The sequence below is a fragment of the Rosa rugosa genome, chromosome 3, assembly GCF_958449725.1.
Source record: "Rosa rugosa chromosome 3, drRosRugo1.1, whole genome shotgun sequence".
Lineage (NCBI taxonomy): Eukaryota > Viridiplantae > Streptophyta > Magnoliopsida > Rosales > Rosaceae > Rosa > Rosa rugosa.
In genome coordinates, this window is record NC_084822.1 from 44,971,407 (window position 1) to 44,987,262 (window position 15,856).

Consider the following 15,856-nt stretch of genomic DNA (forward strand, 5'->3'; position numbering starts at 1 on the left):
TCCTACCTGTAATTCAGGCACCAAATCCAGATCTTCTATTCGAGCGTACGGCTACGAATAATGCCACTGCCCTTATCTTGATAAGACGCCACATGGATAAATCACTCCGATTGGAGTACATGGCAATCAAGGATGCTAGAGAATTATGGGTTGCGCTAGAAGAGCGTTTTGGTAATGTAAAGGATACCCTCCTCCCTGACTGGAAAGTTCAATGGAGCAATCTACGATTTGCTGACTTCAAGTCTGTAGCTGAATATAATTTAGAAGTTCTACGCCTCAAAACTATGTTGGGGTTCTGTGGACAGCCTGTCACAGAGCAAGAGCTAATTGAGAAAACTCTCTCCACCTTCCCCGTCTCAGCAATTTCGCTATCGAAGCAATATCGAACCGAATACAATACTGGATGGCTCACGAGGTTTCATCAGCTAATTAATATTATGTCTGTAGCTGAAAAACATGATAATATCCTCGTGAAGAATTATAATTCAAGGCCCATCGGAACTAAGAGCGTTCATAAGGTGAATTATAATAATGCACCCAAAGGAGGGCACAAGGAGCGGAACCCTAAGAATATGGGACACAACGGACGTTCTGGTCCATATAACCGCCCTACAAAGGAAGGTAATCGTCAGAATGAAGGACGAACACATGGCAATACATGGCAACGTGGGAGAGGAGGCCGTGGAGGAGCCACCCAAGGCCGTGGGAATGGCGCCAGCTCCTTTAGGGGACGCCACCCAAGTGCAAACAATGCACCTCAATTAAGGGGAGGAAATCACAATGACATGTGTCATCGATGTGGATCAAGTGAGCATTGGTTCAAGCAATGCAATGCAAGCAAGCAATTAGCTGCACATTACAAGGCATATAGAGACTTTAGAGAGCATGAAGTCTATTTTGCCGAAGAAGAAAAAGAAGATGGTGATGATGCCAACGTCAATCTCACCATAGCGGACTTCAAATCTGACAAAGAATTGCACAAGTATGCTGCAGATTTTGATTAGTGTAGTCCTTTATTTTTCCAAGAATTATGTAATGACAATTATGCCTTAAATCAATAAAAAGACTTTTTGTATTAACTATTTCCCTCTAGGCGTACTCAAGAGTAATTGTGATGTCTAGGCAAGGTTTGATCTGAGAGAACGGTTTTAGAAGTGAGCAACGCTCCACTAAAATCTCGCCTTACCTTACCTGGTCACAACTAAATTGAAATTCCCGAACGGATTGAGTGACTACGATTTGTCTACGGTTTGATTTTTATATTGGATTAGATTTTGGTCAAGAAACTTTGATGTAATCATTGGCTATTATTAATAAAGTCTCGATTTATTTTTATTCAATGTCTTGGACATGTTTTAATTTCGAACTTTATTATTTTTCAGTATGTTTCCCGGAGAGCTAGAATGTCTCATGGATAGTGCAACTACACATACTATCCTTCGAAATAGGCAGCTATTTCTATGGATGACACCATCTCGATCTTCCGTGACTACGATGGCTGGATCATCTCAATTGATTCATGGTCGAGGACCAGCCCAATTTATGTTGCCAAATGGCACAACATTAAATGTCACTGAAGCTCTTTATGCTCCTAGGGCAGGAAGAACCCTATTGAGCTTCAAAGATATAAGAGCCAATGGTTTTCATGTGGAAACACATTGTGAGAATAGACAAGAGTTCCTTTGCATCACCTCTAATGACTACGGACATAAACGAGTATTAGAGAAACTTATGTGTCGCTCTAGTTGGTTGTATGCAACCACTATTCGAGTCATTGAATCCAATCATGTTATGAGAGATGATTTATGGGATTCTGACACATATAGGCATTGGCACGACCGTTTGGGACATCTAGGTCGTGATATGATGATCCGTATATTAAAGACTTCGCACGGACATCCATTTTTTCCAACGAAAAGAAGTAAAACTCGGTTTTTGGACACCGAAGGAGCCCCTGCGCCTCACAGTGCCTTTCACCCCCAAATCCGGCCATCTTTGGCCGGCGCCGCCATCCCCCTGCGGCCTCAGGGTGGCATTGACGCCACCAAGGCTCCTTTGTCTCCAAATTTTACTTCTAAAGTCACTTGTGACTTTGTGGCTCAACCAAAATCCTCATTGGTTGTTTCTAAAGCCCATCATTAGTTCTGCAAAGCCTGCTCTTTAGCAAAATTAGGATCGAGACCATCCTATGCAAAGGACACTAAAGAAACATACCATTCTTACAACGAATCCAAGGTGATATTTGTGGACCTATTCAACCACCATGCGGACCATTTAGGTATTTTATGGTGTTGGTTGATGCATCGACATGCTGGTCACATGTCATGCTATTGTCCACAAGGAACGCTGCATTTGCTAAACTCCTAGCACAAATAATTAAGTTAAGGGCTCACCACCCTGATCATTCTATTAAGTCTATAAGATTAGACAACGCTGGGGAGTTTACATCAAAGACTTTTGATGATTATTTCATGTCCATTGGGATTGATGTTGAACATCTAGTTCCTCATGTTCACACCCAAAATGGTCTCGCAGAAGCCGCCATTAAACGACTACAAATGGTCGCTAGGGCATTGGTAATGCGCACCAATCTCCCTATTTCTGCTTGGGGCTATGCAATATTGCATGCAGCTGTGCTTATTCGTCTGAGGCTCACTACCACTCAACCCTTTTCTGTGTCCCAAATGGTGACTGGGTATGAGCCTAATGTCTCACACTTACGCATTTTTGGGTGTGCAGTATATGTGCCTATTGCGCCGCCACAGCGCACCAAAATGGGTCCTCAACGACGATTGGGCATTTATGTTGGATATGATTCTCCAACGATTATCCGCTACATAGAACCCTTGACAGGCGATCTCTTTACTGCTAGATTTGAGGATTGTCACTTCGATGAGACAGTCTTCCCGTCGTTAGGGGGAGATAAGAACATCAATGTTCAACAGGAACGACATGAATTGTCGTGGTCTGTCCCCACTCTGTCTCATCTTAATCCCCGAACCGCACAGTCCAAAATTGAAGTGCGGAGAATTCTATCTTCAGAACGTAGCAGAATCGATGCCTGATGGGTTTTCTGATATCGCTAAAGTGACAAGATCACACATACCTGCTGCAAACGTGCCTGCAAGGATTGATGTCCCTAAAATTAGAGGACATGACGCCATCTCAAGGACAAATGAGCATGGCGCCAACGTCCCCTCTCACAGTGATGGTGACGTTGTGGCTAGGCCCATGGCTCCTGCCAGGAAGCGCGGGAGTGCCATAGGTTCGATGGATTCTCGCCCAAGAAAGAAAGCGAGTTTGACACAAAATAATCCATTAATCATCGATGTAAACAATCCATCTCATGAGAATATTCCAGATTATGGTTATGTCCAAGAAACATCATTGGGGGACGCTTCAATGTCAGAACCAACTCCAGAGAATAGAGAGATCTCTATGAATTACACTAGTGTACATGAGATGATGGATAGAAATTCTATGGTGATTGATGATGCATTTGCATATCATATTGCAAAAGGAATTATAGAATATGATGATATCAAACCTCGCTCTGTTGAAGAATGTCAACGAAGAGCAGACTGGCCTAAATGGAAAGATGCGATCCAGGCTGAATTGGATTCACTAACAAAGAGACAGGTGTTTGGACCTATAATGCAGACACCCCCAAATGTAAAACTTGTTGGCCATAAATGGGTCTTTGTTAGAAAGCGTAATGAGAAAAATGAGGTGGTAAGATATAAAGCCCGCCTTGTGGCGCAAGGTTTCTCACAACGCCCTGGAATTAACTACGAGGAGACGTATTCTCCCGTAATGGACGTTATAACGTTCCGCTACCTTGTCAGTTTGGTAGTTTCCGAAAAACTTGACATGCAGCTTATGGATGTGGTTACAACATATCTCTATGGGGATCTAGATTCAGAGATATATATGAAGGTTCCAGATCAAGTGACTCTAAACCACGGAACGCGTTTTCAATAAGATTAAAACACTCACTATATGGATTAAAACAATCCGGACGGATGTGGTATAACCGTCTAAGTGACTACTTGATTGGGTAGGGATATATTAACAATGAAATATGCCCATGCATGTTCATTAAAAGAACAAGTTCCGGATTTGCAATCGTAGCAGTTTATGTCGATGACATGAACCTAATTGGAACTCTAGAAGAGTTAAAGGAAACTGCTAAATACTTGAAATCCGAATTTGAGATGAAAGATCTTGGGAAAACACAGTTTTGTCTCGGTTTAGAACTCGAGCACCGTAGTGATGGGATTTTGATCCATCAGTCTGCATATACTCAGAAAATTCTAAGGCACTTTCATGAGGATAAAGCAAAGCCTATGAGTACTCCCATGATTGGTCGTAGTCTTGAGCCTGGAAAAGATCCGTTTCGTCCAAAGGATGAGGAAGAAGAACCATTAGAGGCCGAAGTGCCCTATTTAAGTGCAATAGGCGCATTATTGTACTTAGCTCAATGCACAAGACCAGACATCTCCTTCGCAGTGAACTTGTTAGCTAGACATAGCTCTGCGCCAACACGCCACCATTGGATTGGTGTAAAGACAATCTTTCGATACCTACGAGGTACGATTGATATGGGCCTATTCTATCCCTATAGAGAGAAAATATATGACGGAAATTTGCGATCGGACCCCAAGAGTCAAAGAGCCACCGTCCAAGAAGTAGTCGCTGGCCATGTTGCCGCCGCCAGCGCTGCCGCCCTTCCATGGTGGCCGGCCTCACCCTACTCCACTCCATCAAAACGACAATGATGTTTTGATGAGTTTTGCTGATGCAGGGTACCTCTCTGACCCTCACAAAGGTCGCCCCCAAACGGGTTATGTCTTTACCATGGGAAGCACTGCGATATCTTGGAGGTCTACAAAACAGACCCTTGTTGCTACTTCCTTAAATCATGCAGAGATTATTGCTCTACATGAAGCTGTGCGTGAATGCATATGGCTAAGGTCTATAATTAGACATATTCAAGGAAGTTGTGGTTTGAAGTCTACCACGGATGAACCTACATGCATTTATGAGGATAATGCAGCTTGTATTGAACAAATGAAGTTAGGTTTCATCAAGGGCGACAACACCAAGCATATATCGCCTAAGTTCTTTTATAATCAGCAACAACAATCACTTCTAAAGATTGAAGTGAATCAAATCAGATCAGAGGATAATGTAGCGGACTTATTCACTAAGTCGTTACCTAAATCCACATTCGAGAAACATGTGAAGAGCATCGGATTGAGAAAGTTATCCGAACTCCCATGATTGTAGCAATCAGGGGGAGATATCGACATCAAGGGGAGTTATGATGTCTACATGTTCGATCTCGAAGAGTAGAGGACGTGTTGTACTCTTTTTCTCCTCCTCGAGCGTATTTTTGTCCCACAAGATTTTTCACTCGAGCAAGGTTTTTAATGAGGCAACGGATGAAGCGTCACCACCAAGTTTGAGCGGCACAAGGGGGAGTGTTGAAGGAAAATCGATTTAGTGTGTCTTATCAAACTAGGAGTAGTAATAGGAGAGAATGTTCTAGAATTCCTAATCCTACTCGGATTGGTATTCCTTGTAACATTAGAACATGTACTTTGTAATCCCTATATATAGGGCTCCTATTCTCAATAATATGATTACAATTCTCCCATCAATTCTCTCGCGAATCTATTTTACTTAAACACTTCAAACCACTTTTAGCATGATTCTGGCGCTGGTTAAATTTTATATGGGTTGGATCCAACTTGGCTTCTTGCATTATATATTGAGTCTCAAGTCTCAACAGGTCATCAGACTAATCTATAACCTTTTTTGTTCGAAAATGTTTATAGAGACGAAACACTGCTTAAAAAATGTTACGGCGTTAGAACATGAAATAAAGGTATTTTGATTTGCAGTTCTTGTTTAACACTGCTGAATTTCACAGCCAATACAGTTTTGTTAGATTACATGGAGAGACAATAATAAACAGCAACCGTTCTTATATTGTACAATGAAAATACTAAGCTATTCCCCTAGAGGCCAAACTCTAACATAATACTAATTACGTATTGTTAAGAGTCAGATTGGGGTATCACTTGATTTACTGCCCTCTTCACTTCTGTAATGGTTGTTTTCTTGCCCACCTGAAAATTCCAATTCGAGTGTCAAATCACGAATGTTACTCGATTAAACAATATGTTGCTACATTAATGCAGGGCTATGGTTAAAGGCGGTAAAAAAGTAAATTGTATTACCTTGGCCCTTAGCTCAGCTACGAAGGTGCCACTATTCAACGAGGATTGCACAACCGTGGTCTCAATTCGGAGATCTCGTAGGGTTTGCATGACATCAAGTAACAACCCTTCTCTGTACGGGCATTGGAGCTCCAACAATCCATCGCTCTCTATTATCGACACCTCTAGAGACGTCCCCGTCAACATGGGTGTTGGCGGGGCCGGTTCCGGTTCCGGTGCCAATGGTGGCGGAGGTGGTGTCGGTTCCTCTATCAGTTTAGGCTTAGCGATCGCCGCTCCGCCACTCCCCTCCACAATCCTCAACTTCCTCTTGTCCGACCCGGGCGGGCCCACGCGGGAGCGCTCCGTCACCGTGAGCCCGCTTCGCAGCTCTTTCATGCTACTCGACCGTTGCATCTCCCCCGCCGATCTCGTCCGTTGATCGTCCTCCAAATGCACGTTACGTGCCTCGAGATCCTGAATCTTCTTACGCAGTTGCTTCACGTACTCGATCGTATCCCCCAAAATCGAGGCCTTGTCCATTTTTGTCACAAAAGGCACCAAAGACCTCAATATAATAAACCTCTCATTAAGCTTCTCTCTACGACGCCGCTCCGCTAACACATGGTTAGCACTTAGCTCGTCTTGTGACGTCCCCTTCCTCAACCGGCTCGAGCCGTCGACGTCGTGAGACTTGGGGGAATTCTCGTCCCGATATTTCGTATGTAGGAACGGTACACTAAACAAAATGTACTTTAGGAGCCACTGGGATGTGCCCTCGACCGGAACCAAGAGCTGGTGGTCAGCCCGGCTCGTCCACTTGGCGAAAGCTGATTGGGTGGAGTAGGTGACGTAGTCATTGGACGACGAATCGGTCCACCTGGTGGTTTGAAGTATGGTCGACACTGTTTCCGAATAGTGTGTGTCGTCGTGGGTCAATTCCTCCAATGCCAGCGGTCCTGCATAAAAAAAATATATAAATAAATAAATAAAATGATTAGGTTAAAAAGGGTATTAAAGCAACGTTTGGGGTCAAAGAAGCACGTTTTTCAACTAAACCAATCAGTCCCCAGATTTGTCACGTGCCACTGTACATTTTGAACGGGGTTCTTTCTATGTCCTTTTCGGACCAAAAGGTTCAATCCCGAGAAGCAGAGGAGGCTAAAACATAAAATAGTTTTCCGTTTTGAAATTTCGTGTGCCGGAAGGAGGACGTTTTGACATTTCTGCACCGTCGAGGTGGGGCCCCCACGTATGTAGGATCATAGTCTAGTAGACCTAACCACTTGTTTTTTCAGACTGGGATAGAAGAAAGAGAAAAGAATGCCTTGTCGTACCAAAATAATTAATACACAAGAGTCCGTTTCAGGGAAGTATTGATAACTGTAAGTCAATGAGTTAGGTGAAGTAGCGAGGGTGTGGTACCTGAGGGAGGTGGTTGGACAGCGGTCATTGGCGGTTGGACCGGAGGCCACCGCCGGGTCGACTCGGCGCGATACGAGTCTGCTTGGCGCTGCTGATTGGCGGCGTTGGCGGACTGGCTGACGGTCAGCATGTGGAAGTCCGAGTCCAAATTGTTGGAGGCGTCGTCGGGGGAGCCGAGGCGGATGTCTTCGGACATTTCGAGCTGCATTAGCTCGCTCGGCTCGGCTGCGGGAACGTTGGGTCCCGCTGCAGCAGCGAGAGGACGACCGTTACGGCCGGTTTCGGCTTCGGAGTCGGACTCTCCTTCTTCTTCCTGGTCGTCTTCTTCCTCGTCCTCGTCCTCTTCGTCTTCTTGGGCGGCTGCGTGGAGGGGCTGGGCGTTGTTTGCGGCAGCGTTGTTGCGGATGGCGGTGAGATGTGGAGAGTGGAAACGGGGGTGGTGGTCGGAGGAGGTGGCGGGGTTGGAGGTGGAGTGCTCCGAGAGGGCGGGCTTTGGTGGTGGAAGGTGGTGGTGGTCGACGAAGAAAGTTTTGACGTGTTGGACGAAGGCAAGGTCTTCTGGAACCCTATCTGTTGTGCCTAGCTCAACGACGCCGTCTAAGAGAGGAATGCACACTACAGTTTGAACGCGAGCACTCTGAAGAGAGGCATTGCATGCAAAAGAAACGCAAAAGTTAGTTCACGAAATACCTTAATTAATTAAGCAAATATAAATCTTGCACAAAATAAAAAAATACTTTTACAAATCCTCAAAGCAATGCTTCATAAGCTTTCAAAAACCCCAACATTAACCTCCTACTCATACTGAATGTATTTTTAAAAAAAAAGCAGCTTTCCAAACCCCAAAGAAAGGAAAATAGAACAAATAGTATATGAGGCTTGAAATGAACTAGAATTAGGGTTTGAGCCTTTGAGGGTAGCGAAACCTTGTAATTAGTAGTAACAATTAGTTCTTTAGAGCTGGAATTAAGAAATTACTCTGACTTTTAAAGTTGTTAGGTTTTCTTTTAATAATTTGGATTTTGTAGTAGATTTTGTTGTTTCAATAATGATTATTAATCACCTTGGCTAAAATAGCTCTGGAGAAGGTTTTGCTATCTACTTCATTTGCACCAGTGAGCCATACGTGTTGCCTCCTTGTGTATGCTTTTCCCGGCAACCTACACGTACAAATATCACAAATTAATTCACACCAGTAATATCTTAATTTCCTCACACACATATGTACGAATGTGTAGAAACTATATCTTATGCAGACAGTAATAAGTTTGAGAGACCAGAATTGAAAGCTAAATAGCAAATGTTTGGTTACTCGTACGTCTAATGGAAATAATGCACAAGCCTATTCGATCTGGTACTGTTCTTCCTCACCATTAATATATATTCTAGCAGCATATATTTATGCAGTCCAACCACAAAGAAATAAAACATCCTATATCAGGCTATCAGCTAGGCAACTGAGTCTGCATAAAAGGAAGATATCTCACTCCTTATATATATATATATATATATATATACTTCATGGATCTTAATTGAGAAAAATTCCAGCATGTATACTTTAATTATTCATCGCTTTAAAGCATTGAGCTTTTCTAATGTTAGCTTTTCTGGCAAAGATGAAGACACATTGCTTGTCTCTTATCCCAAACAAGTAGCTAGCTTAGCTTCAATTGTGAATGACTTGATTCAATTCCAACGACTCAACGAGCAAGCAAGCAAAGTCATTTTGACACAGTTCATAAGAATATATTCCCCCAAACCCTAAAGTTGTCAAGAACCAACAAATATGTAGCAAACAAAAACTGTGCCTCCATTAACTTCTCCACCGGAATCCCAGAAACTAAGACATGAACACTAGCAAACAAAACAGTATCGGGAAATTTGTTGGGTTTGTTTTCAAGATATTTTACATGTGCGGAGATGCTTCTTACACGTGTGAATCTTTCTCATTGTATATTCATATAGGGAATTGAAATACAGTTCAGTTCCAGAGCTTTAGGCAGAACATTGAATTTCATAACCCATCTCGATCATTTCTCTCACACATGTAGAGTACTGACTTGTAAGACATAAAATTGAAGGGACCGCGTTGATCCTTCTATATGTAGGAATATGGTGTCCCCATCTATATAGATCTAGCACCAAATTTAAGAGCGTTCTAACCCTCATAAATATCTTATAGATTATCAAATAGAAAGCTCAAAATGTTAGATGGGATAGCCAAAATATATTGGTGTTTGTAAACAAGTACTATAGCAAGTATTTAATCTATCAACTCGTACACATTGCTCAATATCTTCTTGAATTATAAATGTGCATTGACATGTGAGCCCCTTTGGAATTAGCTAGCTAGATTATTGGAGTTGTTTATATGTGGTTCCTGTTAATTAACAAATCTAATCAAGCTTTGAATTATTAGGAGACATGGAAACAAACTTTAACAGCTTAAAAGTTTCTGTTACTAACATTGATGGTGTTGTTGTAAAAGGAAATGCTCAACTTATTTTATGAGGTTTTAACTCTTTAAAGCGTTAATTCACCTCATAAATTTTGCCTATTTTTAGTTGCACATTTCACAGAACTTCATCACAGAATAGGAATGTTTTGCCATTGAAATTAAGATGGAAGAAACTAGAAGAAAAGAAAATCACAAGTTTGACAAAAGCACAAGTACTTACCCAACTCCCGGGGGAAATGAGAAAGATACACACATCAAGTAGAACCATTCCGACTCAGTTAAGTCCTCCGGGGACAAGGCAGCACAAGGGCGGCGAGCTGGCTGGTTTGTTTCTCCCGCGGACAGTGAGTCGTAGAGCTCTCTAAGCTGTTGGCTCCTTTGAAGAGATGCCTCCTCAGAGCTCACTTCCATAGGTTGCACAGTCTTCCTCGTCTTGATTGCCCCATTGTAATACCCATCTGCCCATATTAACATCCTAAATGATCACCACAACATCGTCATCAACAAAATTAGCATAAGTGGAATGAATGAACGAGTGAACCATACGAACGATTTGATTCATTCGTTGAAGAATTGATCAATAGTTAGAGTAATTGCGCATGTACGTACCCTTGTTGGGGACAGATTTGCCAAAAGAGACTGTAAGTCCATTGAACAGATTGCACTGCAGACTGTAACATGCCACGGAGCCTGCTACTACTCGGTGGCGGTGTAGCCATTTTCGGGAGCAGTACTGGGCTCGATCTCTTGCTCCGGTTCGCCACCTGACCGTCTCTATATCCTCCCTACTTTTTAATTACACTAAAGTCAGACTTATTAGCCGTTAGCTACCCTCCTCAAGCTGGAAAGGAGGAAAAGGGAGAAACGACTTTTGGGTTTGAGAGAAAAAGTTAGAAAGGTAGTAGCAGAAAAAAGAAGCTATCTAGGAATCAAACACTTCCACGATGATCATGGTGGCGATGGCCGGTAAGTACCAAATTCGGAAACGGTGTAGCTAGAAAGGGGGCGAGGACTTTAAGGAGGGAAGAGAAGGTGAAGAGACTAAAGCAGGACCTGCAGGTGAAATAGAGGAAAAGGTAGATGATGACTTTGAGGAAGATACGAACATATAGTTGGGTTCTCCAAGAAATGCTATACTGCACACCTGTGTATATATCGTTCATAGAGAAAGAAGAATCTGAAGGGTCGTTGAGCTCGCTCAGAATAATCGACGATGACAGAGAGAGAAAGAAGGGTTTGGGAAGATTTGTGGGGGGTATTGACTGGTCGGTCTACCAGACAGTTTAGCTCATCATATATACTCTTTCTCGGTCTGAATCTTATACTCAGTTTTGTTAGTTGCGCGCGTGGGTTTTAGTTTTACTTTTTCTTGTATGATTGGCAACGCTGGGTATGTGAACGTGGTGAAGAATAGAGAGAGAGAGGGGATTAGGTGGGTAAAGAGGCCCAAGAAGACTGGGCGTTGGAGTTGCAGTGGTAGAAAACACAGATCCGAGGAAGTAGTTTGAGTTTTGATTGGGTGGAAGCTACCGATCTTTCCACATCCACTTGTCAAATGGCTACATGAGGAAAATGTCAGTACAAGGTCAGCACCACTGAATTTAGGCCTCTTTTGTTTTCTTCTTTACTTCTAATATAATAAAACTACAAAGATTTGGAAAAACTCCAACTAATTAATCTGATGAAATGAAGACCAAGGTTTTGGCAAAGACAAAAATTTAGCCCATTTGGTAGTTTTTTTATTTTTTCTTAATATTATAAGTAAATGTAGAGTCTTTGTCTTTTCTATTTTATAAAAAGTTCTATTATGTTTGTGTTCGGCTTATTTTTGTGTCAAATGTTTTTAATTAACAAAAAAGAAAAGAAGAGCTCTTTAATTTGATATAGTTTGTGAGGCATGTTTCTTTTGCCAACTTGTAAGGTAATACTAGTCTTCTTATTTTTTTCAACAAGGATAATTAGAATTTGCTCTCTTTATTACATTTTTAGTTCTGATGAATTTTGGCAATTTACATTTTTAGTAGTCAATTCGGTTAATGTAAGTACATTGAAAGAGGTGTAAACTTTTTCAACTCTTGGAAACCAACTCCAGAACATTCTCCAAAAAGAAAAAGAAAATATTGTTCGAGACCATGATTTTTCACCCAAATTGTGGAACTATAACACACAGTTTTGTGGCACAAATCATCGTATGTTTATATTTTCTCACTAAAATCTTCCCATTCGATATCATGACTCTTAAGAAATTTTAAAACTGATGGAACTCAAAAATCTTGTTCTAATTTTTTTTATAATCTTTCGAAGTTGGAAAACCGAGACAATCATAAAAGGAAATTGGGTCAAGCTTTTTGTTATTCATCACTAGGAGCAACTCCTAAAAATCATGCTTTATCAATGGTGACATTATAGCACAAAAGAATTTCAATTAAAAACAAAACAAAGATGTAGACATGTCATGGCATATGCCACGAGTGCCAACATGACATGCCATAAGTATTAAACCATGTAATTATAGATCTTCCCCTATTATAGATCTTCTTAACTGGTTTAAATGGGAATCCACCCTGCGCCAAGCTGCTCTGTTTTGCTGCAGCTCTGTTTTATACAGTGGGACGGGCTGCTTCGCAAATGTTCTCCTCAACAGCTGGATTAATAATATATTGAGAAGTTTGCACTACTGGGCCGTCTTGTTGTGTCTAATAAGACTTAATTGGTTTAATTGCGCTACAAGACAAGATGCTCTTCAAGTGCAGTACCGATCTTTTACTCATAATGCAAAGTTTGGTAGTAGAGAAAAATGCACCAACAGTCCCTTAACTCTTGTGCACCGGCCAGTTTGATATCCAGACTCACAATGGTATCAATGTGATACCTAGACTCAAAATTTGCTATCAACGACATACTTCCGTTAATGTTCTGTCAATCGTCTGTTAAATATGATGATGTGGCATACACGTGAGGCAAAAGATAGGGGCAAAAATGTCTTTTAAACTTGTTAATAAAATAAATTGAATTACACTAAAAAAAAAATAATCGTTGGTGATAATATTGATTTTTTTCTCTTCCTTTCTTTTGCTCTTGCTTGATTCTGGAACGATTTTTTTTCCTCTCTCTTTTGTTTTGAGCTTCAGCATGAATTCTTTGTAAACCTAGCAGGCTATCAAACCAAAACACAATTCACACCTCAAATCAAAGAAAATAATCTATCAATGGCCCGTACGAAAGTCCACCACTCCACCAGCTGCAAGGCTCCGAGGAAGCAAGCCGCACACCCTGGAACGGTGGCTCTCCGTGAAATCTGATAATAACAAATCCTTTCAGAGGCTTGTTCGTGAATCACACCTCTGCGCAATTGGGGAGTAGTATTACCATTAGTATTACTCTTGCCTCCAGCCATGGTTATTCAAATTGGAATTACAATTGGAATTAAAATTAAGATTGGGTATTGATAATAACGGATTGAGGACTTTCTTCTCGAATTTTAACAACGAAAGAGGCAATTGAGACGAATAATGGAGACTAAAAATCAAGAGACACATAATGAACTGATTGGAATTGGAATTCGATATTCTCTTTATAAAACCCAGCGTCCTCAACCAGCTCATGCGCCTTTCTTTTGCCTGACGACGACGATTTCAGAAATTCGCTCTTCACTTTTCAATTTCTGACTAGCCACGATCGGATTTAGATTCCCGGACAAGCTCGAAGCCAAAAGAGTCTCCCGGATTGCGAAGATCGGGAATCTGAAATATGGGATTGAGGATCCTGCTCGGGAATCAAAGCTCGGATTGTGAATTCCCAGAACCGAATTTCGAGGATTTAGTGACGATTTGGTGAACGGAGCTGCTAATCAAGAAGCTTCCCTTTCAGAGGCTTGTTCATGAAATCGCTTAGGACTTCAAGACGGACCTGCGTTTCCAGAGCCACGCCGTGTTGGCGCTATAGGACGCGGTGGAGGCCCATCTTGTTGGGTTGTTTGAGGAGACTAATCTGTGCTCCATTCATGCCAAGAGTGTCACAATTATGCCCAAGGATTATTCCATGTGCTAGGAGAATCAGGGGTGAGAGGGCTTAAGCATGCATTTGTGTAAAGAGTGGGGTTTAATTGTTTGAATCTGGCAATCGATCACGAATACATGATCAGGGAATTGCTTTTGTTTTGAGGAAGAAGAAGAAGAAGAAGAAGAAGAGGAGAGAGAAATTTTTTTTTTTTTTAAATCATTTAATTAAATAATTAAGCTGTTGGTAGAAGTTAAGGGTTATTTTGGTCATTTGCCATCTTTGTTTTCTCCACGTGTCTGCCACGTCAGCTCTTTAACTGAATCGTTATGAAAATTTAACGAAAGTATGTCATTGATAGCAAATTTTGAGTCTAGGTATCACATTGATACCATTGTGAGTCTCGGTATCAAACTGGCCGGTGCACAAGAGTTGAGGGACTGTTGGTGTATTTTTCTCTTGGTAGTACTTGGATATGATGCTGCATGGGCTCACTGGGCTCATTGGTTTAATTATGAAGCATGAAGATGGTGGCTTCTTTTATTTGTTGCTGCATAGTCACCTATAGTTTGCTTAATTATATGGTGTAATTGTGTGGCTGGTAGTCTCCTTTTTTTCTTATCAGCTTTCTTTTCAACTCTTTGTATTTTCTCTTATTCTTTTAATAATATGAGAAATTTTATTCACACATTTCTAAATACTAAATACACATCCCTTTTTTTACACACCTAACATCAGATTTTATGAGTACATCAAATTACTAAATGAGACATTAAAAATGAGAGAGGATCCTCTCTTGACCTAATTTTTCACCTGAGCTTCCTAACCTTTTCATCATCATAAATCACCACATATCCAATAACACATCTAACGGTCTAAGATTTCACTTGTCTTTGTCTTTTGTCCGTTCAACTGCAAATTCAACTCCAACTTGAGGACCTTATAGGATCTGTGTGAATCGGTCCGATCAACAAGAAAAGTGATGATGAATTACACTACTATGCGGTAACAAATTCTTCTGTGCGGTAACAAATTTGCAAAATATAAAAGGATGACAATCATAAATAATGGGTTATTTGAGATTGCAATCAAATACAAGTTTCAATCTTTATTCATTAATAAAAACCAACAGAGTTTTTCAAACTAGGGAATCCATTCAAGCTAACAAGAAGATAATTATTTTTGAACATAATGGTCTTGGTGGTGTGAAAACCAAAGAACCAGATCCGGAAAAATAATCAGATTGAGAGAGAGAGAGAGAGAGAGAGAGGACGCAGAAGAAGAATATAGGAATTAGAATGTTTTGATCTTGTTTCAGCAGTAGGATTAAGCTCCAAGATGGTATAAAAAAATTGGGATGCGTATTTAGTGAATTGGTGGGTGTATGTGAATGAGGATAGTTTAGGAAGTTTGGGGTTGTGTTTCTAGTAAAATGTTAAAATAAAAAAGTAATTAGATGATGTATTAAGTAGGGAATGTGTATCTAGTATTTAGCAATGTGTGAATAAAATTTCTCTAATAATATTTTTAATTAAAAAAAAAAACCATGTAATTAAAAACCTTTATTTCTTAAAATTTTCCGTGTCATAATCTCATTATTGGTAAAACATAAATTTTAAGAGTTGTTCCACTTATGTTGATCAAGTTATGTTCTTCGATTTGTTGTAAATAATATAGGTCTTGTGTTTTATTGATCTAGAAATCGATCGATTTTGTTCATCTTGTTGTGTAGGGATCATATTGGTTAAGT

The 15,856-nt window shown here is 40.8% G+C and overlaps 1 protein-coding gene across 2 annotated transcripts; it reads right to left on the minus strand.

Annotated features, from left to right (window-relative positions):
• Positions 1-5,880: 5,880 nt before the first annotated feature.
• LOC133736366 (transcription factor BHLH42) lies at positions 5,881-11,345 on the minus strand. 2 transcript variants are annotated; one of them, XM_062163825.1, is made up of 6 exons: positions 10,717-11,345; positions 10,328-10,565; positions 8,713-8,809; positions 7,650-8,286; positions 6,246-7,183; positions 5,881-6,134 (listed from the first exon to the last, which is right to left on the minus strand). In XM_062163825.1, the coding sequence occupies exons 2-6, from the start codon at positions 10,516-10,518 to the stop codon at positions 6,063-6,065; spliced, it is 1,935 nt and encodes a 644-aa protein (XP_062019809.1). In that variant the 5' UTR covers positions 10,519-10,565; positions 10,717-11,345; the 3' UTR covers positions 5,881-6,062. The 2 variants fall into 2 exon arrangements, with proteins under 2 accessions (XP_062019809.1, XP_062019808.1); XM_062163824.1 differs by having other exon boundaries at positions 10,328-10,582; positions 10,717-11,344.
• Positions 11,346-15,856: the final 4,511 nt, after the last annotated feature.

Coding starts and splice junctions, on each gene's coding strand:
- LOC133736366 (XM_062163824.1), bottom strand. CDS start 10,826: ATGGCTACACCGCCACCGAGTAGTAGCAGGCTCCGTGGCATGTTACAG. Junction 10,583..10,716: donor CAAATCTGTCCCCAACAAGG/GTACGTACATGC, acceptor GTGATCATTTAG/GATGTTAATATGGGCAGATG. Junction 8,810..10,327: donor TCATTTCCCCCGGGAGTTGG/GTAAGTACTTGT, acceptor TTGTACGTGTAG/GTTGCCGGGAAAAGCATACA.